Source organism: Oncorhynchus keta, chromosome 15, assembly GCF_023373465.1.
Source record: "Oncorhynchus keta strain PuntledgeMale-10-30-2019 chromosome 15, Oket_V2, whole genome shotgun sequence".
NCBI lineage: Eukaryota > Metazoa > Chordata > Actinopteri > Salmoniformes > Salmonidae > Oncorhynchus > Oncorhynchus keta.
The window spans coordinates 15,349,061-15,376,470 of record NC_068435.1 but is presented as its reverse complement, the minus strand read 5'-3'; the positions used below and the strand labels follow the sequence as shown (position 1 = coordinate 15,376,470).

General features: G+C 43.6%; 2 protein-coding genes across 4 annotated transcripts in view; both read left to right on the top strand.

Moving 5' to 3' along the window:
• The window catches only part of LOC118400379 (small conductance calcium-activated potassium channel protein 2-like), a 55,550-nt gene extending 42,020 nt beyond the window's left edge, over nucleotides 1-13,530 (top strand). For 2 of the 3 annotated variants that reach the window (XM_035797187.2, XM_035797189.2), the window contains exons 5-9: nucleotides 313-454; nucleotides 716-826; nucleotides 2,228-2,355; nucleotides 6,036-6,105; nucleotides 9,863-13,530. In XM_035797187.2, coding sequence (XP_035653080.2) covers nucleotides 313-454; nucleotides 716-826; nucleotides 2,228-2,355; nucleotides 6,036-6,105; nucleotides 9,863-10,168 — 757 coding nt within the window. In that variant the 3' untranslated portion in view covers nucleotides 10,169-13,530. Of the gene's footprint in view, nucleotides 1-312; nucleotides 455-715; nucleotides 827-2,227; nucleotides 2,356-3,062; nucleotides 6,013-6,035; nucleotides 6,106-9,862 lie in introns of those variants that run through there. The other variant, XM_035797188.2, reaches the window with a different exon arrangement.
• A 3,300-nt stretch (nucleotides 13,531-16,830) lies between these two features.
• Nucleotides 16,831-27,410, top strand: part of LOC118400380 (uncharacterized) — a 41,040-nt gene continuing 30,460 nt past the window's right edge. The window contains exons 1-2 of the mRNA XM_035797191.2: nucleotides 16,831-17,180; nucleotides 20,050-21,249. Coding sequence (XP_035653084.2) covers nucleotides 20,128-21,249 — 1,122 coding nt within the window. The 5' untranslated portion in view covers nucleotides 16,831-17,180; nucleotides 20,050-20,127. The remainder of the gene's footprint in view (nucleotides 17,181-20,049; nucleotides 21,250-27,410) is intronic.

The following is a 27,410-nucleotide window of genomic DNA, read 5'->3' as shown; positions in this document are numbered from 1 at the left end:
AATTTGGCTACTCATTGAATGATTGAATGTGTATCTTAATTTAGCACAGAGCATTGACTGAACAGCTACAGTATATTGGAATGTGACGGCACAACTTCATAATGTTTCACCATGTTGTTTCCAACATGGATTGGGTGCTTTTTAGATGTGTAGTGCAGGCATGACGGAAGGTGAAACACTATGCACATGTCATTTCTTTCTTCTTCAACCACCTCTGTTAGTTCACGACCTCTCCAGCATGCTCAGGTTTCCTTTACAGTATCGGGTGTCACTGATGTGTATCTTCCTCTGTTTCTCTCTTCCTTACTTTAGGTATCATGATACACAGGAAGTGACCAGTAACTTCCTGGGAGCCATGTGGCTCATCTCTATTACCTTCCTCTCCATTGGCTACGGAGACATGGTACCTAACACGTACTGTGGGAAAGGCGTATGTCTGCTTACAGGGATCATGGTATGTTGCTTGTCATTGGAAATTCCTTTTTTGTGTGTGTTTCATGCAGTATTGCATGACCAATAGACATATTATTCCCATGAAACAGCCATGTTTTAAATCTGACATCTATTTCTTCAACTTGTTGCTTTATTCCAGAGCAGCTCAACATCTTGAAATGTTTCCCTCCAAGCAGTCACCTCACTATTAATACAATAACTCAACTCAAGTCACCCTTCACATTATTTCATTTCTGGGCTTGACTATGTTTCTGACCAATAGGGAGCTGGCTGCACTGCACTGGTGGTCGCCGTGGTAGCCAGGAAGTTGGAGTTGACCAAGGCTGAGAAGCATGTCCACAACTTCATGATGGACACACAACTCTGCAAACGAGTGAGTTACTCAAGCTCTCATTCTAGTGGCATCTTCCACCACTGAGCACTACTGTAAATGTCACATCCCTTACTGAACAGGAGGTTATATTACAATAATACAATAACTGTCATTTATGGTTCCTGATGGAACAGGGTAAAACAAATTCATGTCCCTGGTAAGAAGTTATTTTCATCGGTTTACCTTTCCCAATTCAGTTTACCTTTCTGAATTCAGTTTACCTTTTTCAATTCAGTTGACCTTTTTCAATTCAGTTGACCTTTTTCAATTCAGTTGACCTTTTTCAATTCAGTTGACCTTTTTCAATTCAGTTGACCTTTTTCAATTCAGTTTACCTTTTTCAATTCAGTTTACCTTTTTCAATTCAGTTTACCTTTTTCAATTCAGTTTACCTTTTTCAATTCAGTTTACCTTTCCCAATTCAGTTTACCTTTCCCAATTCAGTTTACCTTTCTCAATTCAGTTTACCTTTTTCAATTCAGTTTACCTTTTTCAATTCAGTTTACCTTTCCCAATTCAGTTTACCTTTCCCAATTCAGTTTACCTTTCCCAATTCAGTTTACCTTTCCCAATTCAGTTTACCTTTTTCAATTCAGTTTACCTTTTTCAATTCAGTTTACCTTTCCCAATTCAGTTTACCTTTCCCAATTCAGTTTACCTTTCCCAATTCAGTTTACCTTTTTCAATTCAGTTTACCTTTTTCAATTCAGTTTACCTTTCTCAATTCAGTTTACCTTTCTCAATTCAGTTTACCTTTCTCAATTCAGTTGACCTTTCTCAATTCAGTTGACCTTTCTCAATTCAGTTTACCTTTCTCAATTCAGTTTACCTTTCTCAATTCAGTTGACCTTTTTCAATTCAGTTGACCTTTCTCAATTCAGTTTACCTTTTTCAATTCAGTTTACCTTTTTCAATTCAGTTTACCTTTTTCAATTCAGTTTACCTTTCCCAATTCAGTTTACCTTTTTCAATTCAGTTGACCTTTCTCAATTCAGTTTACCTTTTTCAATTCAGTTTACCTTTTTCAATTCAGTTTACCTTTTTCAATTCAGTTTACCTTTCTCAATTCAGTTTACCTTTCCCAATTCAGTTTACCTTTTTCAATTCAGTTTACCTTTTTCAATTCAGTTTACCTTTCTCAATTCAGTTTACCTTTTTCAATTCAGTTGACCTTTTTCAATTCAGTTTACCTTTTTCAATTCAGTTTACCTTTTTCAATTCAGTTTACCTTTCCCAATTCAGTTTACCTTTCCCAATTCAGTTTACCTTTCCCAATTCAGTTTACCTTTCTCAATTCCCTAAAAGTAAATCAACATAGAGTATTATGTTATGAACAGGCAGTTGTTCGGGACGCCCTGCTTTTGCCCGAGGGTTCACATGTGTTTCCTCATTGGTCGACAGGTAAAGAACACAGCTGCCAATGTACTCAGGGAAACATGGCTCATCTACAAACACACTAAGTTGGTCAAGAAGATCGATCACGCCAAGGTGCGGAAACACCAGCGCAAGTTTCTACAGGCCATCCATCAGTAAGTGTTGTTTCCCAAAGATCATGACTCCATCGTTAGCATGTCTGAAGCCTACGTGGACACATACAGTTGTTTTTACCACCTGTTGTTAAGTTGTTAAATACATGTTATTGTCTTTATTGCTCTTTGTTGTAGAGCTAGTAACAGTAGTAGTGGTTTTAGTTGTACTGCTAACAATATTTTTGTGTAGATGTGCATCAGTGGAGGCTGCTGGGGGGAGGACGGCTCATAATAATGGCTGGAATGGAGTCAATGGAATGGTATCAACCGCATGGAAACCACGTGATTGGATGTGTTTGATACCATTCCATTGACTCTATTCCAGACATTATTATGAGCCGTTCTCCCCCCAGCAGCCTCCACTCTTGTGTTTTCTTAACAGCACTCTCAGTGGTCTTTGTTATAATGTCCTTCCTTTCCTACTCTCAGCCATATCCTGTGACAATATTCTGTGTGTTTGGGTTAGCTAGATGTGTTATTTAGTTGTGTACTAAAACACTAACACACACACTGGATACCGCACCTAACAAATGCTATGTACACACACACACCCTGTAATGTAATGGTCCTCCTCCCCCTGCCCTTCCCCTCCTCAACCCTTACCCTGTGCTTACAGTGAGAAGTGTAATGGTTCACTTGTTTCGTGGATGTTGTGGGGTTTAAAACTTTGTACTGTGTTCTGTTTTTGTTTTGCTCTATCACTGCAGAGCTCAGAAGTAAGTTGAGTCTTCTATGTTCCTCCTGTTTCCTCGACATTCTCCCTCTCCATGTCTTCGTTTTGACATGCATGAACCTTCAAATGCTGGATGCCGGTTGTTTTGGTTTTCTTTCAATGTTCCATTTACCCCCATCCTCTGAATGGAATGACAAAAAGCATCAACATTACCACTGATGATGACATGGTAGTGGGGTGTCTGAAGAAAGTCAGAGGCATCTGGCAGTATGAGCTTGTTGGGGCTTGTTGGCTAGGCCGGAGTCCATTCATCAATGAAGTCACCATCTATGATGTTTCCATGATTAATATAGAAACAATATGTAGGCTATATTAACCTGCATTGGCAGACCCATCCTTGCTCCTGATTTTGTGGTTAACACTTATCTCAAGGGTTTGAAAAGTCTGTTTTTGTTTTGAGGTATTTTCTTATTTTGTATTGCCATCAACACTCAGACATATCAGACACTCACAATAAAGAACACAACTGCAGTGGCCTAGTATCTTAACTCACCCTAGCAGGAAGTACCCTGGAAACCAGCTTTAGAGTCATTTTTGTACCCAACTCTGATGCCTTTCCTTCACAGACGCTATATAGGAAAAAACGGGCCTTGCTGGTAGCCTCTAGTTAGATGAAGCTGAAAACAGAGCCTTTGCTGTGATGTCCTCATTTGCACATCAATGAATGTCCTTGCCTCAGAATTAGCACTTTGGGGAACTTTCTGCCTGCCTCAAGTCACCAGGATGTCGATCCATTTTTATTTATTTGTTATTTCACCTTTATTTAACCAGGTAGGCTAGTTGAGAACAAGTTCTCATTTACAAGATAAAGCAAAGCAGTTCGACACATAAAACAACACAGAGTTACACATGGAATAAACAAACATACAGTCAATAATACAGTAGGAAAAAAGTATATAGACAGTGTGTGCAAATGAGGTAAGATAAGGGAGGTAAGGCAATAAAATAGGCCATAGTGGCGAGGTAATTATGATATAGCAATTAAACACTGGAGTGATAGATGTGATAGATGTGCAGAAGATGAATGTGCAAGTAGAGATACTGGGGTGCAAAGGAGCAAAATAAATAAATACAGTATGGGGATGAGGTAGTTGGATGGGCTATTTACACATGGCCTATGTACAGGTGCAATGATCTGTGAGCTGCTCTGACCCATTTGATTGATTGGTGTGATGTCATCACTGACGTCATTACTTTAAACCAATGCACAAATATCCTCCCAAGGTATTTAAATATTAATTGAAAGTGATAAAAAAAATGTTTAACCTTTATTTACCTAATCCGATATAAGTAATCACTTTTCCAAGGGCGACCAGATCAAGAATGCAGATGTGGTGTTTAGGAAGTGTAGTACAGTACATAAATATCATAAATTAGTAATTTAAAGTACACTTTTTTCAGTGTTTTATCGACCAATGTCATAGAAAACTGCCACTGGTATAGATACTGTAAGCCACATTCACAGGGTATGGCCCTTCCCTCACATACACCCTCCACACCATAAGTGCACATCACTCTCAAGTCACTGCAAGCTCACCCTATGACTGACGTTTCTCTGACGGCCTGACGCTGAGCTCGCTGTAAGGGTGTGACAGCTGGGAGCACACATAAAGGAATGTCACCTTTATGAAAGGCTCTATTTTTGATAATATTTACATTTATTGTATTTTTTATTGGGAGGGGGGTATTTTGTTTGGACTTTTATTTGACTCATAGATTTTTTTTGCATTTTTGCATGTATTGGTTTGGCGATGATCAGGATTGGGAATGCTTGTATATGCATGCAGGCTGCTCTCTCTCCTCAACGTCCTAACAGAGAGAGTTCTTCTGACAAACATGTGTTGCTCTTCCCCCCTCCACCTTGATGACCCACCCACCCATCCCTGCCTCTGCCCCCTATCCCCACTCTCTACCCTCTCCACCTCCCTGCCTCTGCCCCCTATCCCCACTCTCTACCCTCTCCACCTCTCTGCCTCTGCCCCTATCCCCACTCTCTACCCTCTCCACCTCCCTGCCTCTGCCCCCTATCCCCACTCTCTACCCTCTCCACCTCCCTGCCTCTGCCCCCTATCCCCACTCTCTACCCTCTCCACCTCTCTGCCTCTGCCCCCTATCCCCACTCTCTACCCTCTCCACCTCCCTGCCTCTGCCCCCTATCCCCACTCTCTACCCTCTCCACCTCTCTGCCTCTGCCCCTATCCCCACTCTCTACCCTCTCCACCTCCCTGCCTCTGCCCCCTATCCCCACTCTCTACCCTCTCCACCTCTCTGCCTCTGCCCCTATCCCCACTCTCTACCCTCTCCACCTCCCTGCCTCTGCCCCCTATCCCCACTCTCTACCCTCTCCACCTCCCTGCCTCTGCCCCCTATCCCCACTCTCTACCCTCTCCACCTCCCTGCCTCTGCCCCCTATCCCCACTCTCTACCCTCTCCACCTCCCATTCCTCCTATCCCCACCCTGTCCACCTCCCCTGCCTCTGCCCCCTATCCCCACTCTCTACCCTCTCCACCTCCCTGCCTCTGCCCCCTATCCCCACTCTCTACCCTCTCCACCTCCCTGTCTCTGCCCCCTATCCCCACTCTCTACCCTCTCCACCTCCCTGTCTCTGCCCCTATCCCCACTCTCTACACTCTCCACCTCCCCTGCCTCCTATCCCCACTCTCTACCCTCTCCACCTCCCTGTCTCTGCCCCTATCCCCACTCTCTACCCTCTTCACCCCCCCTGCCTCTGCCTCCTATCCCAACTCTCTATCCTCTCCACCTCCCTGTCTCTGCCTCCTATCCCCACTCTCTACCCTCTCCACCTCCCTGCCTCTGCCTCCTATCCCCACTCTCTACCCTCTTCACCCCCTGCCTCTGCCTCCTATCCCCACTCTTTAACTTCTACACCTCCCCTGCCTTCTATCCCCACTCTCTACCCTCTTCACCCCCCCTGCCTCTGCCCAGACTGCGCAGTGTGAAGATGGAGCAGAGGAAACTCAATGATCAGGCCAACACGCTAGTAGACCTGGCTAAGGTAAGAAGACCCAGATATACAGGCCCCGATCCAGGCCACTGCCCTGGCTTATAAAGGCCATGCGGCAGGGTTTTTCAAAGGTTTGCAGCTGGACGCCGGCCGCAGCATTGATGTGTGTGGCATTTGCACTCCAGGTTTCTATTTTAAAATGTTCAGAAGCTGGTGCTTTAATGTGTGTTTGCACTGCCAGACCCCCACCGGTCTCTCTTCACCTGCTGTTAAAGCAGTCTGTCTTGGCTAAGGGAATAGAGCATTGGATAGCCATGTAAATAACACCTAAACTCTTTGATGTTCGTTATTCACCTTCTCAGTAGTAGTCATTAGTAAGTAGCCTGTTCAGTTGAACAGACAGCAGGGCTTTGTTGGTCCGTGAAGTCGTTTGTAGATTATCCCCTAAGTTTGACTCGGCTAATGACAGATATATGATGATGAAAAATGACCAATTAGCTCAGAGAAATGCATTCTCTTGTTAACTTAATTGAGGGGCTAGAGTCCTGTGGTATTAGTCAGCATCCTGACAAGACATCCTTGATCCTGAATTGTCCTGCTATTATGACCAGTGGAATATAAGGAGGTAGAACATTTCCAAAACACAAATAGTATTATTGTGGGGGCGATAGCCCCTAACAGTATATGCATTGGTTGAAGCACAATGTTGCAAAGCGCAAAATCAAATCTCCCTACCATAATATCTATGCCAATATGACACCAAAAAATACCATTTATTGCCCCAAACGACAGCATCCACAAAGTGACCATTAGACTTTCCAGCATTTGGACTGAATAAGTTTGTAGGGTTAAGAGTTTTGATTAATTTATCACTCTCATTTATGTCCATTAACAACCAACGACGTTCTACCCTTTTCTAGCATTTCTGACTATGCTAACATCTTTTCAGCCAAATCTCAGTTCTGAAATAGGACCAAAGCACTTAGGTTGCACAGGGCTAGCAGCTAGCTAATGTAACAGTAGTCAATCCCCTCACCCCTACCCAGGGACCCTCTGCACACAGACAACAGTGACCCACAAAGCATCGTTACCCATCGCTCCACAGAAGTCACGGCCCTCTGCAAGGGGAACCACTACTTCAAGGTCTCAGAGCTAGTGACGTCACCGATCGAACCGCTATTAGCGCGCACCACCGCTAACTAACTAGCAATTTCACATCGGTCACACTAACACCACTTGGATGAGAGGCGAGCTACAAGGAAAGTAAGCTAGCTATATTTTTCTATCGAAAGTTATTCACATGGCCAAAGCCATCTGTGCAAACTGTTGGCCTTGGCACTTACATGCAATCACAGCACAAATGGCAGGGTAGCCTAGTGGTTAGAGTGTTGGACTAGTAACCGAAAGGTTGCAAGTTCAAATCCCAAGCTGACAAGGTACAAATCTGTCGTTCTGCCCCTGAACAGACAGTTAACCCACTGTTCCTAGGCCGTCATTGAAAATAAGAATTTGTTCTTAACTGACTTGCCTAGTTAAATAAAGGTAAAAACAAATAAGCACAATTTAGATAGCTGCCATTGCCAGTTAGCTAGCCAACTACCAATAGCCAGTAATATTAGCTAGCTAGCTACAAGCCAACAAGGCTGTACATTTAACTGTATGGACAGTTAGCGATGCACCGGCACAACAATATCTCCCACATTCTTCCACAAAGCACAGTTCATAGTCAACACTAAACTTTGGGAAACTGCCATGCTGCTAATGTATAATAAATACAATGAGTATTGCTAATCTAATGTTAACGTTAGCTAACGTTACTCCATACACTAGTCAACCTGGATTGCTTAGCTAGCTAACGTTACAGCCCTTACCTTATGCCTTTATTCAGTACACTCCCTCCTCTGTCAATACAATTTTCTTAATGTCATTATAATCCAAATTTGCGCTGACTGACTAACACAGTGTCAAGTTTACTTTTCAATGTAGCTAGGGGGTGGGGGTGCACCCAAGTCAAACAACACCAACATACTGTAATTGCTTGCTTGCATGACCTTTGGGCAATCAAAAGAAAATGCCATGCTTGTTAACTTGGTTAGCTATGTGACTGTTTTCAACACATCAACTGTTTTAGACTTGTTTTCTTCTTTTTTTGTAACCAAGCAAGACAAATATATGTTCAATCAGCACTGAGTGAATGAACAACAACAAAAAGCTTCCTGTCATCACCAGACTGTCCATTTAAATAGTGTCAAGATAATGCGTCATGACAGGGTTCGTAGAGTACGGGTTAACGTCACCACCGTGGGATCTGAAGGTCCCGGCCCACGCACAGTGTTAGGTGGCTCTTATTAAAAGAGCATCGTTGAGTGGCAATGGCCAGGGACTGTGGTGTGGGTATAACTGCGCACGTCTTGACAATAGTGTGTGAATACGGCCCGTAATTCAGGGCGTTGTGAGCATCTGCAGGAACATCTCCCCCTTGTGACACTTTTGATATTCTGGATTTCCTTTGATTGTCTATGCGATTTCAAATGTGGGTCAAAAGAAAAGGGAAACAAAACTATTATCTGAGTTTTTCGGGGGCGAAGCACACTGTCTACCGGTGTCCTAACTAGCTAGCTATCTACCGGTGTTGCCCCCACCTCCCACCTGCTGTGTAATAGAGTCCTCCTAGCTAACTAGCTAGCACACAGTGGGGCAACAGGCTGGGGTGAAGTACACTGTCTACCGGTGTCCTAACTAGCTAGCTAGCTACCGGTGTTGCCCCCACCTCCCACCTGCTGTGTAATAGAGTCCTCCTAGCTAACTAGCTAGCACACAGTGGGGCAACAGGCTGGGGTGAAGTACACTGTCTACCGGTGTCCTAACTAGCTAGCTAGCTACCGGTGTTGCCCCCACCTCCCACCTGCTGTGTAATAGAGTCCTCCTAGCTAACTAGCTAGCACACAGTGGGGCAACAGGCTGGGGTGAAGTTCACTGTCTACTGGTGTGTTAGCTAGCTACCCATCCCGCCTGCTGACTACCGGAGTCCTAGTTGGCTAGCTAACTAGCACCCAGTGTCCTTCTCTAATGTTTGCCAGAACACCTGCCTTCACTGTCATTAACAGAACTGCGCAAACAGTGCCAACACCCCATCCTATTCTACTGTGGAGTTTATCGGCGGTTAGCATCCAACATCATTTTTTATATTATCCATATTGACTTAAATGGGTTTTTCGCTTCCCTCTGGAAAATCTGCTGCTAATATTAAATAAATAATCATAACTACATTATTTCTGTTGCCGTTTGTCATTATTGTGTATTTTTACTTTACTTCTATTGCTGTGTTATGCTGTATAATAATGTTGTATAATCACCTTCCAGTGTAAAAAAAAAAAAAATACAGTTTCATTTCTTTTGTGTTCAAAAGCTGTGGTGATATTGATAAGAAAAGATCCCTACCAATTAGTTTTTTCCCTAGTTGCTACCCCTTCTAACCCAGATAGTTATCTTTCCTGTCAACTCTCATATTGACATCAATAGATTCAGATTCCAGTTAGTTGTTTACTCTAGCATGATTTATTTATGTATTAATTTGTTCATTATTATTACCTCTTTTAAGGGGTCATTTGCAACTGATGTGAGTTCAAAGCTACCAGTCTAATATTCACCATATAGTGATAATGATACCATACAGAATTTACATGCATATGCTTTGAGAGCAATTTATGGCAAGTGTCAAACGACTACATTTCATGTACACAATAAATACACTTAGCATATAACATAATAGATCCATCACCTAGTCTCTCTCCTCCTCCTCCTGCAGACCCAGAACGTGATGTATGACCTGGTGTCGGAGCTGCAGGAGCGTAGCGAGGAACTGGACAAGCGGATCGGCATGCTAGAGGAAAAGCTGGACTCGGTGACGGGCAGCCTACAGGCTCTGCCCTGTCTCATCTCCCAAGCCATAAACCAGCAGCAGCAGGAATTCCTGGACGGCTTCCTACACCGCTTCCGGCCCACCTCACTGGGCTCAGAGCGCTCCGAACGTTCTGAACGCTCCTGGACCTCCACCGCCCGCCGGCGTCGCTCTCCCTCAACGGCGCCGCACACCTCTTCTGACAGTGGTTAGCCCCCCCCGAAACCGCCCAAAACGACCCTAAACCGCACTACCCCTGATGACAACCCATAACATTCCCCTAACCCCCCCTCTACGTCACATCCAAAAACCAACACCTCTATGACTGAACTTCCAGCGTGGGACTGAACTAGAAACTGCTCCAATGCAAACCATTAAAAACTTTGACACATCCACTAAACAACAGCCTAAACGACTTAAACCGAGGCAAGTAGAGATATGGTTTATGTTTTAGCCATTGTATGGCTGTTCAAGTTAGCTTTTTTTGTAAAAGCCCTTGTATAGTTAAACTGACTGAGTTTAGGGTTGCTGGGGTGAGAGCTGGCTATCACACCGGAGCGTCCTTAACCCAGTGAGGAGTGGGGGTGGGGGGGGATAGGGGTTGTGCGTCCGTGGAGGGTCTGCCTGGACTTGCCTGGCCTGGTCAGATCAGTCTACGGGGTCCGAGGAGGATAGATGACACCTTTGTCCACACGGAGGGACACTTCAAACTGGTGGACTTCCCTTTTACAATACAAGTGTCATGGTTTTTCCCCGTAAGCCAAGGTGACTGTTTAAGAGGGCCTCTGAAAGCTCTGACGTCAGTTCATTGTTGAATTTCACTTAAGGTGAGGGGGGTCACACAAAAGGAGAGCAAGGGGAATGCACATGACATTACTACTGAGTAGGAAAATGTACACGAATGCCAATTTCAAAGTTTCCGTTTCCTTGTTCTTACCAAGGGAAAGTTGAGAGCGACTATCTTTTTTAGTTACATATTGACATGTGATTTTTCAGTGCCTGAATGTACAAATAGTAGAGGGTTATTTAATTACTAATTTCAGAGCAAGTTTTTTACGATGTTAACACTGAATACAAGCATTGCATTCCTTTTTCAGATACATTCCTCTTCAAAAACTCATAGAAATTGTCTTAATGTAATGCATAACATTGCCTCCATTACACAATATCTCTTAATGTTTTGAAAACGTTTTTTTATTTTTTTTTTACTTATGCTAACCACTAAAAACAGAATAGGTCAGAAAGAGAGAGTGAGAGAGAGTGAGAAAGAAAGAAAGAGAGAATGTGTTTGAGGGAGAGAGTTCACTTCCAGCTCGATGCTGCACACTCATACTCTCACAAAACTATGAAATGTAGTCTACCTGTTCCATATACTCTTACAAAAAAGGGTTTCAAAAGGGTTCTACAGCTGTCCCCATTGGATAACCCTTTTTGCTCCCAGGTAGAACCCTTTCCACAGAGGGTTCTACCTGGGAGCAAAAAGGGTTTATCAAAGGGTTCTTCTATGGGGACAGCCAAAGAACCCTTTTAGGTTCTACATAGCACTTTTTTTCTAAGAGTGTACAAATCAGAGCTTCCACAGGTATTCAGATAATGGCATGGCTTGAAGTCTGCTGTGAAACAGTGACCGGCACACAATACCGACCGAACTGAGAAACCAACCCTGTCCCTTGCATGGTTCTGTGCAAAAATGACGATGGATCAAAACCTTTTGGATTGCTTGACGATTTGCATTTAGATTTATGTTACTTTTGTTGTTGTTACTTCAATTTCTTTCTTTGGCGGGGGACCTAGGATTTCTAGAGTTGAAAAGCTAGAGAGTTGCAGTAATGTGTTACAGTATAACAAATGCATTCCCTGTCTGAAATTGGCATGAAGAAAAATCTCTCAAAAAAAAAAAATCCTGAAAGAATACAAATAAAGTACTTAGCTACTTGGATGGCTAGAGACAGTAAATGAGTTCCCAGTACCACAAGGTGTCCAAATGACGTATTACCTTGAACTCCTTCAAAAGGGAAATGGATCTCTCATTTAAGAAATTATAAGTGAACGTTATCAATCAAGAAAACAGCATTACGATATGACTTACGTAAGGAGAACAAACCTTATCAGAAAGTCAGTTAGACATGTTGTAGTCTGTCGACCAAGTCTGTACTTGTAAGCATCCACTAGCGGTCAGGCTGTCCAAAGAGAGAGCTCTTGGTTTAATAACATGTTCAGCTTGCTGTGAAAGGGACTTAATCAAGCATGACTCTTCACTGCCCCTCTACACACTAACCATCCACTCCAACTGAGGGATATCACTCCATTACGGTATAGTCAGGGGTGGACTGGGACCAGAAATCGTCTCTGCTATTTCTAACACAACGGCCCTTGAGGCCCCCATTATAAGCCAGATAATTGTCATTTTGCACAAAAAACGAAGTTGGACAGACCCACTGTGCTAAAAAATGGACCAGTCCACCTGGCAAGTCCGCCACTGCTTATAGTCTCTCTTTCAAATCAGCTTTTACACCTTTGAGTTGATTGGAGGGTTACTCGATTGTGCTCTCACCTGTTCCAGGCATACCAGCGTTAACCTCTTCATATGTTTGAGATTTAACTCCTTCATCTGTCATCACCAAAAAAAAAGCTCCATACCTAATTATATGTTTTACTATATTTTTGTTCCAACAAATATTTTGGGGGAACCCCCGTGTCCCTCTTCAGATTGCATTTAGTGCATGATACTTAGTATAGCACCAGTAAACAGACATCACAGGTGCTTGAATGTCCTCTCCAGAGAGTGGATGTACTTCAGCTGGCAGAGAGGAAGCAAAGAAAGAGAGAGAGAGAGAGAGAGAGAGAGAGAGAGAGAGATTAGAGCCATACCTCATTTACTGACAGATGTCCGTTTTGCCCCATGGGGTTTAGAAGCAGCAAGAGTGGGTGTCCCGCGAATATGACCTCATTGTGGATGTCACAGAACAAATGGGACAAATGTAATAACGAAGGGGCAGATGCAGCGGGGCGCAACTTTCAGGACATTACAGAAATATAAATAGAAAAGTAATGTATAGAGAGGGTATTGCTCTCTGTATTTCACATTATGATAGAGAATGTCAGTTCTAGACATCATATTTCTTTATGACATGCCCCAGGGTTTTTCTAAACGTTAACTGCCCAAACATCATTCCAATAGCTGTTACAGCAAAATAGAGTCCTCGTTTTATGAAAATAGTCCTTGCCAAAAATGCCACAATTTTTGAAAGAGAGAGAGGGAAATTCATATCAATATGCTGATAATATCTGGTGAGGAAAATAATCTGAATACAATCATTCTTACTTCTATCTAAAAGAACAGGCAAAGCTGGCATCTGATTGTGTTTAGACTAGATAAAACAGGATGAAAACTAAGTAATGTATACCATTGTTATGTGTACACTGCCACAGAATGCATTTGTAGTAGCGGAATAAACCAATTTTAATGGCTGGCATTCGGTGATGGTATGTTCTCTGTACGTGTTGTTATTTATTTTGCAGGTGACAGTTGTACCAAAAAGAGGAGAACGTCTGGTCATTAAATACTATCTTCAGCTAAGATTTCGCTCTCCATTTTTTTCATCAAGGGGATAGCTAATATTTTGACTTTAAGTACTGTAAATACATGTAGGTTAAACAAGTAGGTGATCATCACTTCCTCTGCACTTCCTCTGCAACCACACCTACAGCAGGGCCTACATACAGTACCTCAGATTCCCGTTTGACTGTATAGATAGAATAAGGTACCATAACACAATTTCATGCAGTAAATGTAACTGGGTGTGATTTTGGCATCAGTTCTGAGTAATAATGGCATGTCTTGAAGTTTGCTGGGAGACGGTGACCGGCACACAATACCGACCGAACTGAGAAACCAACCCTGTCCCTTGCATGGTTCTGTGCAAAAATGACGATGGATCAAAACCTTTTGGATGGCTTGACGATTTGCATTTAGATTTATGTCACTTTAGTTGTTTGTTTTTTTTACTTACCTCCGTAAATCCTACTACAGTATTTTACAGTTTCCCCAACTTTTCATGAGCAATTTTGTTTTTGAGGGGAGCCTCCAGAAGCAGAGAAACTGGAACATACTGTTGCCAAGTGCTGACAGAGAGCCAGAATGGTCCCGTGTCGCACCACAGACAACTTGCGCTACTCCCGTGAATAAACACTGGAAGGGAACGTCCTAAAACATGATCACAAAGTCCTTACTGATAGAAACATAAACAAAGTGTTCTGGGGGACATCCGACATCTTAGGCCCAGTTCCAAGGTAAACTATGAGCTGTCGTCACAAATGCAAGACTACGGGGCCACACCCATTAATGTACGGGCCCGGCTTAACGAGGCTATTTATGTCCACATGTATAAAATTATCCTTTCGACGCTAATTATACAGAGTGGCCGATGGGAGATATTATGACACACCTCTTTTCCAATAAGTGTCACCCCTCTGTATGATGTAACCCTCACCGAGAACTTGGAGTGTGAAAAGGTCCCTATGGGATGTCAGCGCTGGCAGAGGGAGACATTTATTCAATTATGTTCCCACTGCCTCTCCCTGTCTGCCCCGGAGGTTACTACCAGCTGCAATATGCTAATGCTGCTCCAATCACTTTCAGCTAATGTGGTTGGGCATACACTTGGGGATATCAAAGAGGATAGGAATTGATCCACATTTTCAGCCTTTTTTTCAATGGACAGTGGTGAGGAGAAGAGGGAGGAGTATAGGAGCTTTCTGTGGAGATGTTTCTTGGAGAGAGCGTCTCCCATTTCTACATCCATCATCCTGCTCACCCGGAGAAGGTCTGAGTGAAACAGGATGAAATGTTACAAATTAGCCTGTCTGTCTGTGGCAGGCTGCTGTGGCCTCTCTGCTTAATTTAGCTGTGAAGAGAGAGACGCCCATTCAGGCGCCCCGAGCCATGAGTCAGGACCTGATCCGTGAAGCAGTGTGTGCCTATGCGTGTGTGTTGGACATGTCCTCCATCTCACACGATCACTTCAACCAAGGCTATAAATTCAGATCTATGATCATATCTCACTTCTCGTTCAGAAAGCCTCGCATAAAATGTTTTCAATTTTGCAAATTGGTTTTCAGAACATATCCATCTACGGTAATATCGAACACGGACATCACTAGGCAACACTCTGACATCCCATAATACATCAACCTCTTTTAAGTGATCAGAGTCACCGAAACCAATAAATGACATTTAATAAACAGGGAAGGTCACTTAGAATAAAAACAATATTTGTAACGAAGAAACGTAACGTATTAAACAGATCAGATCGGCTGTCGTGCGGAAAAGAGTTCCCATCTGTTCATTCTCTATCTATGTTGCATTTCTATCTGCAGTGCTCAGTGCTCTGGACATTGTTCTCAACTGAACAAGTGACCTTCACCTTTCTCAAGAACACAACATCAACACAACAGCAGCTGAATAGAGGAATATTGTACAGTACACACTTCAGATGTCTTTGCCTTGATGTTTCTCCCCATATCAATGTGCACACTGTGCACACATGTACAATACTGTTGACTGTGGAGGAAAAGCTAGCTGGATGACTAAACAATGTCATTGCACAGTGCACTCTCCTACCCACACTCGTGATCGTGCCAGTTGGAATGTTAGTGAGTTCCACAGAATTGAATTGCTCTAAGTGCAAAGTTGAGAGAAGACAGGAAGGATATCTTGATATCATTAGGTTTTGAAATCTTATTTCACACGGAAATGGTGTGAAATGTAACATAAACCTTTGTGAGTGGTGTAAGATTGAGTCAAATTGATTGACTGATGGCTGGATTGCTGCATCAAGTCAATACAGGTAACACTGGCCATTGTTTTGGCTAATGTTACAGTAGTGGCAGATTCTGATGAAAATACACACAAAGAGACAAGCATAAGGCACCAATGTCATATCTTACACTCTATAGCAGCTCTATATCAATGTAGGGAAGCGAGCTCTAGTTAGCTCAGTGTCAGCAGCTCCTAGATCATTCTAACCCTGGAGGGAAACACCTCACTACAGGTGAGGTGTTACTAGCTGCCGGTTTGATTCAGGCCCTGCATTGTTCCACTGAACCTGACGAAGCTGAGAGTCAGTAAAGACAGCCCTGTAATCCAGCCATGTCCAAAGCAGGTGGGGAGGAATCAGGCCCAAAGCCTTTTTACACATGACTGAGAAAACACGGTCATGAGAGGCAAGAACATCACTGCTGGGGTTGTGCTCTCTGTGCAATTGGGGATAAGAGTGGGAATGAGAAATGGAGAGAGTGGAGAAAGAAAGGGAGAGAGTGTGTGAGAGAGAGAGAGAGAGAGAGAGAGAGAGAGAGAGAGAGAGAGAGAGAGAGAGAGAGAGAGAGAGAGAGGGAAACCTAATAACTGGAGTATGCTGGCCTCTAGTGCCAGACTTAGGCTATGTTTATGGTTATGAGAATATAATTGAATTATAGATAATGAGATAAGCTATTTTGCAGATCTTAGATAGTGGTTGTAATATGATTAATAGGGTAGGATTGATGTCAAACTGGAGAGGTGCCCCTGATGAATTCACAGAATAGATTTGGTATTACCGGAGATAACCTTTTTCAGAATAAACATAATTCTTTAATAGGGAAGTATTTTCTTTTCCAAAACACATTCAAAACATCTGTTGAGGTAAATTACTATTCTCTTCCAAAACATTTTCAAAACACCTGTTGAGGTAAATTACTATTCTCTTCCAAAACATTTTCAAAACACCTGTTGAGGTAAATTAATATTCTCTTCCAAAACATTTTCAAAACATCTGTTGAGGTAAATTACTATTCTCTTCCAAAACATTTTCAAAACACCTGCCGAGGTCAAATACACTCAGCGTCAGAGAAGTTTGAGCAGTGTTCTCTCAGAGTTGTCACTATCTAGGTTTTGTATGTAAATATTTATAGCCGTTCTCCCACAGAGATTAGCATAGCGGTGCCAGCCACCCGGCAGCACCAACACAAGGGCTGGTCAGGTTTAATATTCAAGCTCTGCTTCCCTCTCAGCTCGACCGCCTGCGATAACACAGCTGAGTCACCTGAGAGGAGCTGGCTGGGCCTGCTGTAGGGGCAGCCATTTTGAGAACAGTTTCTGCAACACATCATTTTGAGAACCGTTTCTGCATCACAGTTGTGCTACTCAGAACTGGCCAGTGTGGAACTTGTCCTTAGCAACAACTAGGTAAGCTGCCTACATTTTAAAGGAAGTTTCTAACTTCCACATCACATATAAACCTGACTTTCCATGTAAAGAAAATCATAGAGGGATTTAATTAAGACTTTATTTGAAGTTATAGTTTGATCATTTGTGTAGACGTTAAGCTTACGTGTCAGTTTATTGTGAGCCAAAGGTAAGTTTTAAGCCTCTTTTGTCTTGTGAGTTGTAGCAGGTAGAAATGTAGAAATGCACAGTTTAAACCAGAAAGCAATTTTGTTTTCTCCTTTCTTGAGTTGGAAGCGAGGAGCTGGAAACAGCATGCTCCCGCTGAGAACCTGAACTGTTTCTGACATTGACTGCACAATGTGATAAATGAGTCTTCCTCAGACTCCTGTGAGGGAGAGGCTATTGTATGTGCTGTAAAGAAAAAGTGTTTCACAAACATTCTGCCACAGTAATTTTTTTTCTCAAGATCAAACATTCTTGTGGAGCTCTATTTTTAGCTGACCTATAGTAACATATCTGTGCCACATCATTATAATAAAGGGGGGTACGTAAGAACATGATGTCATATAGGGAAAAATAAGAGATAAACTTTAACACCCATTTTCTTGCACTAACACTCACACTTTTTTCTACACTTTTAGCAAAGGGTTCAAAAGGATTTTTCAGTTGGCCCCATAGTAGAACCCTTTTTGGTTCCAGGTAGAACTCTTTTGGAGTCCATGTAGAGCCATCTTTGTAAGGGGTTGTACATAGAACTCAAAAGGGTTCTACCTGGAATCAAAAAGGGTTCTTCAAAGGGTTCTCCTATAATCCCAGTTAGTATTAAATAGAATGTTACAGCCCCTTCTGCCTGTGGGGAAAACAAGCTGTGGTTACCTAGGTTACCCCATTGGCTCACAGCAAAAACGTGACCCTTTTCAGACACTATTTTCTTGTCTGCTTGTTTTACTCAATTACAAAGCTACATTTAAGAAAAGTATGTCTAAAGATGACTTTTCAACATTGCCTGTTCTCAAGCGTTCTCGTAGAAAAACAAAATCTTTTAGGGGTTCCCTCATGACCCTTTTCATGATGGTGCTAGCAGCCACGTGAGTGAGTGATAACTATCTACCAACTGGAAATTTAAGCTAGCCAAGACCAACAACACAAACAAATTGACTACACAGTCAAGCAAACATGATTTAAAGTAATACTTAAGTAGTTTTTGGGGGTATCTGTATTTTATTTGACTAATTATTGTCAGGATTCGAAGAGTGATGGGTGTGGAGTCAGGCGCAGAGAGCAGAGGATTCGGAAAAAAACGTTTATTCCGGAACAATCACAGCAAACAAGAGGGTAACGCAGAACACAGGCGTAAAACGCTCCAAAAATGACAGGACACTCCTGAACCAAAAAAACAGCAAACAAGCCCACACGAACACAGGCGGGATAACTGAACTTAAATAACCCCAACCCAAAACCCCAAACAAGGAACAGGTGAAACCAATTAGACCAAACAAAACGAAAAGGGGAAAGGGATCGGTAGCAGCTAGTAGACCGGCGACGACGACCGCCGAGCGCCACCCGAACGGGAAGGGGAGCCACCTTCGGTGATAGTCGTGACAATTATATATTTTAAAATGTTTACTTCTCTACATTCTTAAAGAAAATAGTGTACGTTTTACTCCATACATTTTCCCTGACACCCAAAAGTACTCGTTACATTTTAAATGCTTAGCAGGACAGGAAAATTGTCCAACTCATACACTTATCAGGAGAATATTCATGGTCATCTCTACGGCCTCTGATGTGGCGGACTCACTAAACACAAATGCTTAGTTTGTAAATGATGTCTGAGTGTTGGACTGTGCACCTGGTTAGCCATAAATAAAATAAAAACAAAAATGGTGTCTTCTGGTTTGCTTAATATAAGGAATTTTAAATGATTTATACTTATACTTTTGATACTTAAATATATTTTAGCAATTACATTTACTTTTGAAACTTAAGTATATATTTTTAACTTTACTTACAGCAAGTAGTATTTTACTGGGTGACTTTTCATTCTGTTTCTATTAAGGTAACTTTACTTTTACTCAAGTATGACAATTGGGTACTTTTCCCACCACTGTATACAGTTGCAACTAGTGAGTGGAGTTACAAACAGACTATATATACTAAACAAGTTAAATGTCTTACCTGTGATGAAATGTTTTCCACACACATAGCTAGCTACGTGTAGCCTACTTGGACACGAGGTCCACACATTTACCACGCCGAATAGCCTGAAGCCACAGGGCTCTTCTCGCAATATCTATTGCCCTATGTGGGAGCGTTGCGAACCGTAGGTCGAGATTTTTGACCTGGTTACATTGAACAACACAGTAGCTTTTCGGCACGTTTTGTTATTTCTGTATAACAAAAAATTGACAACTAAGTTGGCTCTTTTACAATGGCGGTCAATGGGAAATAATGTTTGTTTTCCCCATTTTTTGGTCGTGGTCGAGGGGAATTCCTTCTTAGTACATGAATATCGACTTGGACTATGGGGACACCTGAATAACTATTTTAGGTTCTAGATAGCACCTTTTTTTCGAAGAGTGTCGCACTGCTTTGCTGATAGCTACTTTATTGAGCAAAAATGTACTTACTAAGACTTTGATAGCTAGGTGAGACAACCACCTATCTTAAGATCAATGCACTAACTGTAAGTCGCTCTGGACAAGAGCGTCTATAAAAAATGATTAAAATTTAAATGTAAATATAGGATTAATTGGTCAAAATGTTAGTTAATATCAACAATTATTACATGTGAAAAAATACACAGCATACATATTCAAAAATGCTAAATCCCTATTACAGTAGGCCTAAGCCTGTTTTGTTTTTTGTTCCTTTTTGATTCACACAGTTCCTCTACGACAAGAAAATTAACTTCATCTTTCATCAATGATTAAATAAGCCCACTTACTGTATATCAGCCCATAGCATGAAAAACTGGAGTAAGATATTCAAGAGCGGAGACCCTGAGAGTGTGGATGGGAACTCCTCTTCGAAGAGGATCTCCTCAAACAATGGCCCAGCAGAGCTAACACCTCAGAGAACCTTTGAGGATAACCTTTCACATGATGCAAACTCCACTGCCCACTCATCCATCACTCCTCCACATGTACAAGGAGAGGGTGATGGTGAGGACGAGGGGACCCTAAAGGGCAGGTTGAGAACCCTCCTCCTCCAATCATGGGGCAGTATTCTCCACAAATTGGGGAAAGGTGATGCAGACTCTGATCTGAGCTTCAATGGGGTTAAGATTGTGCCCAATGGGTCCAGGGTGAGTCCACCTGTCAGCCCAATAATAGAGAGGAGGTACTGGGACACTCAGGACTCACTGGGGACCTCCAGCAAGAGTTCCCGTAGGCCCTTGTTGAGGGACAGTCCCATAGACAACGACCAACTACATTATCTTCCAGAGGAATCAGAGTTGACCAGTATCCATCCAGCTGAGTACTATGCGGAGAAGTTGGAAGTCTACAAACTTAAGTATTCCTATATGAAATCCTGGCCTGGGTTACTAAGACTCCTGGCTGGGTTTGAACTTCTCTTTGGGGGTATGGTCCTTGCCTGTGTCTGTGCCTACATCTATAAGGACAGTGAGTGGTCGAACGCCTATGGACTGTATAACAATAGTCATGGCACGTCGGGGAACTCTTATAATGGACCCATGACTCCATTCGTGATGGTGGTGGTTGGGGTGACGTGGATTGTAACCATCCTCCTACTGGTGATAGGGCTGACCATGTACTACCGTACCATTCTCCTGGACTCACCCTGGTGGCCGCTCACAGAAGGCATCATCAACGTCGCCCTGTTCCTCCTCTACATGGCGGCTGGTATCGTGTACCTGAATGACCTCAAACGTGGGGGGTTGTGTTACATGACCATTGGCATTAACCCCATAATGTCCAGCCTGTGTCGGGTTGACGGAGGACAGATGGCTGGCACGGCTTTCATCTTCATCAACATGCTGTTGTACCTCATCAGCTTCCTGGTGTGTCTGAAAATGTGGAGGCATGAAGCCACCCGCAGGGAGATGGAGTTCTTTGAGAGCCAGGTAGGTGGTTGACTAATGGCATTTCCGTTGCCCATTGGCAACAGAATGGGCAATAGAATGGCCACTCTTGAGAGGCACATTGGTTTAAGGCACTGCATCTCAGTGCTAGAGGTGTCACTACAGAACCTGGTTCGATTCCAGGCTGTATCACAACCATCCGTGATTGAGAGTTCCATAGGGCGGCGTACAATTGCCCCAGCGTCGTCCTTTTTAGGGTTTGGCCGGGGTAGGCCGTCATTGTAAATAAGAATTTGTTCATAATTAACTGACTGGCCTTGTTAAATAAAAAAATGTAATAAAAAAAATTGCCATCTGGAAGTTGTTATGTGACTGGTGTCAGATCAAGCAGTTCTTAGTGAAATGAGTAAAACAAATGCCATAGATCTCAAAACAACAGCAGAAGGAGTAGCCAAATAAGCTGAGTTTTTCAATTGAAGACAACATTTAGAAAAATTATGTTTCTCTACCATATGTGTTTCATCTCTGTAGGAAGACGAAATACATATGATTGATAAAGTTGAACAATATAGTTAAATATATACAGTACCAGTCAAAAGTTTAGACACACCTACTCATTCAAGGGTTTTTCTTTATTTTTACTATTTTCTACATTGTAGAATAGTAGTGAAGACATAAAAACTATAAAATAACATATATGGAATCATGTAGTAACCAAAATATTTTTCAGATTTTAGATTATTCAAAGTAGCCACCCTTTTCCTTGATGACAGCTTTGCCTTGATGACAGCTTTGCACACTCTTGGCATTCTCTCAACCAGCTTCACCTGGAATGCTTTTCCAACAGTCTTCAAGGAGTTCCTACATATGCTGAGCACTTGTTGGCTGCTTTTCCTTCACTCTGTGGTCCAACTCATCCCAAACCATCTCAATTGGGTTGAGGTCAGGTGATTGTGGAGGCCAGGTCATCTGATGCAGCACTCCATCACTCTCCTTCTTGGTCAAATTGCCCTTACACAGCCTTGAGGTGTGTTTTGGGTCATTGTCCTGTTGAAAAACAAATGATAGTCCCACTGATCGCAAAACAGATGGGATGGTGTATCGCTGCAGAATGCTGTGGTAGCCATGCTGGTTAAGTGTGCCTATAATTCTAAATAAATTACGACAGTGTCACCAGCAAAGCACCCACACACCATCACACCTCCTCCTCCATGCTTCACGGTGGGAACCACACATGTGGAGATCATCCATTCACCTACTCTGCACCTCACAAAGACATGGCGGTTGGAACAGAAAATCTCAAATTTGGACTCATCAGACCAAAGGACAGATTCACCCCATCGCGACGTCCCCCAAAGGTTAGCTCTCTAGCCCTCGCTATCTCCCTACTTGCTATTCGGCCTGCTAACGGCTAGCTTGTCTAGCCCGGGCCTACGAACTGTTAGCTTGTTAGCACAGGCCTGCTAACCATCTGACTCACCTCATCCCAAACACTTCTGAACCCATTTACTTTCTATCTCTCTTTGATTTTTATTTGTTTATACCTTCCGGAAACCTGCCTCACCCACTGTGATACGGATTCGCTATCACTTTTAATTTTTATTTATTTTTATGACACACTCAAGAACCTCCAGACGCTAACCAGCTAACTAGCTACAAGCTATTTAGTCATTGTTAGTTAAAAAAAAAAAAAAAAAAAAACCTGGATAACACTCGCCAGCCCAGCTTCCCTGCCCATCCACCGCTGCCCCCTGGACACTGATCTCTTGGCTACATAGCTGACGCACGCTGGACTGTCCATTAATCACGGTACCCCATTCTGCTTGTTTGTTTATCTGTCGGCCCAGTTGCCTAGTCAACGCCATTTTACCTGCTGTTTGTTGTGCTAGCTGATTAGCCTCGCCTACTGTTTTTAGCTAGCTTTCCCAATTCAACACCTGTGATTACTGTATGCCTCGCTGTATGTCTCTCCCAAATGTCAATATGCCTTGTATACTGTTGTTCAGGTTAGTTATCATTGTTTTAGTTCACAATGGAGCCCCTAGATCCACTCTGCATACCCCTGTTACCTCCTTTGTCCCACCCCCCACACATGCGGTGACCTCACCCATTACAACCAGCATGTCCAGAGATACAACCTCTCTCATCATCACCCAGTGCCTGAGCTTACCTCCGCTGTACCCGCACCCCACCATACCCCTGTCTGCGCATTATGCCCTGAATATATTCTACCATGCCCAGAAACCTGCTCCTCTTATCCTCTGCCCCCAACGCTCTAGGCGACCAGTTTTGATAGCCTTTAGCCGCACCCTCATACTACTCCTTCTCTGTTCCGCGGGTGATGTGGAGGTAAACCCAGGCCCTGCATGCCCCCAGGTACCCTCATTTGTTGACTTCTGTGATCGAAAAAGCCTTGGTTTTATGCATGTCAACATCAGAAGCCTCCTCCCTAAGTTTGTTTTACTCACTGCTTTAGCACACTCTGCTAACCCTGATGTCCTTGCCGTGTCTGAATCCTGGCTCAGGAAGGCCACCAAAAATTCAGAGATTTCCATACCCAACTATAACATCTTCCGTCAAGATAGAACTGCCAAAGGGGGCGGAGTCGCAGTCTACTGCAGAGATAGCCTGCAAAGTAATGTCATACTTTCCAGGTCCATACCCAAACAGTTTGAACTACTAATTTTGAAAATTACTCTCTCCAGAAACAAGTCTATCACTGTTGCCGCCTGCTACCGACCCCGTCAGCTCCCAGCTGCGCCCTGGACACCATTTGTGAATTGATCGCCCCCATCTAGCTTCAGAGTTTGTTCTGTTAGGTGACCTAAACTGGGATATGCTTAACACCCCGGCAGTCCTACAATCTAAGCTAGATGCCCTCAATCTCACTCAAATCATCAAGGAACCCACCAGGTACAACCCTAACTCTGTAAACAAGGGCACCCTCATAGACGTCATCCTGACCAACTGGCCCTCCAAATATACCTCCGCTGTCTTCAACCAGGATCTCAGCGATCACTGCCTCATCGCCTGTATCCGCCACGGAGCCGCAGTCAAACGACCACCCCTCATCACTGTCAAACGCTCCCTAAAACACTTCTGTGAGCAGGCCTTTCTAATCGACTTGGCCCGTGTATCCTGGAAGGACATTGACCTCATCCCGTCAGTTGAGGATGCCTGGTCATTCTTTAAAAGTAACTTCCTCACCTCACCACCTCACCAAGCATGCTCCGTTCAAAAAATGCAGAACCAAGAACAGATACAGCCCTTGGTTCACTCCAGACCTGACTGCCCTCGACCAGCACAAAAACATCCTGTGGCGGACTGCAATAGCATCGAATAGCCCCCGTGATATGCAACTGTTCAGGGAAGTCAGGAACCAATACACGCAGTCAGTCAGGAAAGCTAAGGCCAGCTTCTTCAGGCAGAAGTTTGCATCCTGTAGCTCCAACTCCAAAAAGTTCTGGGACACTGTGAAGTCCATGGAGAACAAGAGCACCTCCTCCCAGCTGCCCACTGCACTGAGGCTAGGAAACACGGTCTCCACCGATAAATCCATGATTATCGAAAACTTCAATAAGCACTTCTCAACGGCTGGCCATGCCTTCCGCCTGGCTACTCCAACCTCGGCCAACAGCTCCGCCCCCCCCGTAGTTCCTCACCCAAGCCTCTCCAGGTTCTCCTTTACCCAGATCCAGATAGCAGATGTTCTGAAAGAGCTGCAAAACCTGGACCCGTACAAATCAGCTGGGCTTGACAATCTGGACCCGCTATTTCTGAAACTATCTGCCACCATTGTCGCAACCCCTATTACCAGCCTGTTCAACCTCTCTTTCATATCGTCTGAGATCCCCAAGGATTGGAAAGCTGCCGCAGTCATCCCCCTCTTCAAAGGGGGAGACACCCTGGACCCAAACTGCTATAGACCTATATCCATCCTGCCCTGCCTATCTAAGGTCTTCGAAAGCCAAGTCAACAAACAGGTCACTGACCATCTCGAATCCCACCGTACCTTCTCCGCTGTGCAATCTGGTTTCCGAGCCGGTCACGGGTGCACCTCAGCCACACTCAAGGTACTAAATGATATCATAACCGCCATCGATAAAAGACAGTACTGTGCAGCCGTCTTCATCGACCTCGCCAAGGCTTTCGACTCTGTCAATCACCAAATTCTTATCGGCAGACTCAACAGCCTCGGTTTTTCGGATGACTGCCTTGCCTGGTTCACCAATTACTTTGCAGACAGAGTTCAGTGTGTCAAATCAGAGGGCATGCTGTCCGGTCCTCTGGCAGTCTCTATGGGGGTGCCACAGGGTTCAATTCTCGGGCCGACTCTTTTCTCTGTATATATCAATGATGTTGCTCTTGCTGCGGGCGATTCCCTGATCCACCTCTACGCAGACGACACCATTCTATATACTTTCGGCCCGTCATTGGACACTGTGCTATCCAACCTCCAAACGAGCTTCAATGCCATACAGCACTCCTTCCGTGGCCTCCAACTGCTCTTAAACGCGAGTAAAACCAAATGCATGCTTTTCAACCGATCGCTGCCTGCACCCGCATGCCCGACTAGCATCACCACCCTGGATGGTTCCAACCTTGAATATGTGGACATCTATAAGTACCTAGGTGTCTGGCTAGACTGCAAACTCTCCTTCCAGACTCACATCAAACATCTCCAATCAAAAATCAAATCCAGAGTCGGCTTTCTATTCCGCAACAAAGCCTCCTTCACTCACGCTGCCAAGCTTACCCTAGTAAAACTGACTATCCTACCGATCCTCGACTTCGGCGATGTCATCTACAAAATGGCTTCCAACACTCTACTCAGCAAACTGGATGCAGTCTACCACAGTGCCATCCGTTTTGTCACTAAAGCACCTTATACCACCCACCACTGCGACTTGTATGCTCTAGTCGGCTGGCCCTCACTACATATTCGTCGCCAGACCCACTGGCTCCAGGTCATCTACAAGTCCATGCTAGGTAAAGCTCCGCCTTATCTCAGTTCACTGGTCACGATGGCAACACCCATCCGTAGCACGCGCTCCAGCAGGTGTATCTCACTGATCATCCCTAAAGCCAACACCTCATTTGGCCGCCTTTCGTTCCAGTACTCTGCTGCCTGTGACTGGAACGAATTGCAAAAATCGCTGAAGTTGGAGACTTTTATCTCCCTCTCCAACTTCAAACATCAGCTATCCGAGCAGCTAACCGATCGCTGCAGCTGTACATAGTCTATAGGTAAATAGCTCACCCTTTTTCACCTACCTCATTCCCATACTGTTTTTATACTGTTTTTATTTATTTACTTTTCTGCTCTTTTGCACACCAATATCTCTACCTGTACATGCCCATCTGATCATTTATCACTCCAGTGTTAATCTGCAAAATTGTATTATTCGCCTACCTCCTCATGCCTTTTGCACACATTGTATATAGACTGCCCATTTTTTTCTACTGTGTTATTGACTTGCTAATTGTTTACTCCATGTGTAACTCTGTGTTGTCTGTTCACACTGCTATGCTTTATCTTGGCCAGGTCGCAGTTGCAAATGAGAACTTGTTCTCAACTAGCCTACCTGGTTAAATAAAGGTGAAATAAAAAAAAAAATTAAAAAAATTTCCACCAGTCTAATGTCCATTGCTCATGTTTCTTGGCCCAAGCAACTCTCTTTTTCTTATTGGTGTCCTTCAGTAGTTGTTTATTTGCAGCAATTTGACAATGAAGGCCTGATTCACGCAGTCTCCTCTGAACAGGTGATGTTGAGATGTGTCTGTTATTTGAACTGTGCGCCACAATCTGAGGTGCAGTTAATTGCTGCTTTCTGAGGCTGGTAATTCTAAGGTATTTTTTTTTTTAGCCTTATTTTACCAGGTAAGTTGACTGAGAACACATTCTCAATTACAGCAACAGCATGTGGAATAGTTACAGGGGAGAGGAGGGGGGGATGAATGAGCCAATTGAAAGCTGGGGAGGAATAGGTGGCCATGATGGTATGAGGGCCAGATTGGGAATTTTGCCAGGACACCAGGGTTAACACCCCTACTCTTATGATAAGTGCCATGGGATCTTTAGTGACCACAGAGAGTCAGAACACCTGTTTAACGTCCCATCCGAAAGACAGCAATGTCCCCAATCACTGCCCTGGGGCATTGGGATATTTTATTTAGACCAGAGGAAAGGGTGCCTCCTACTG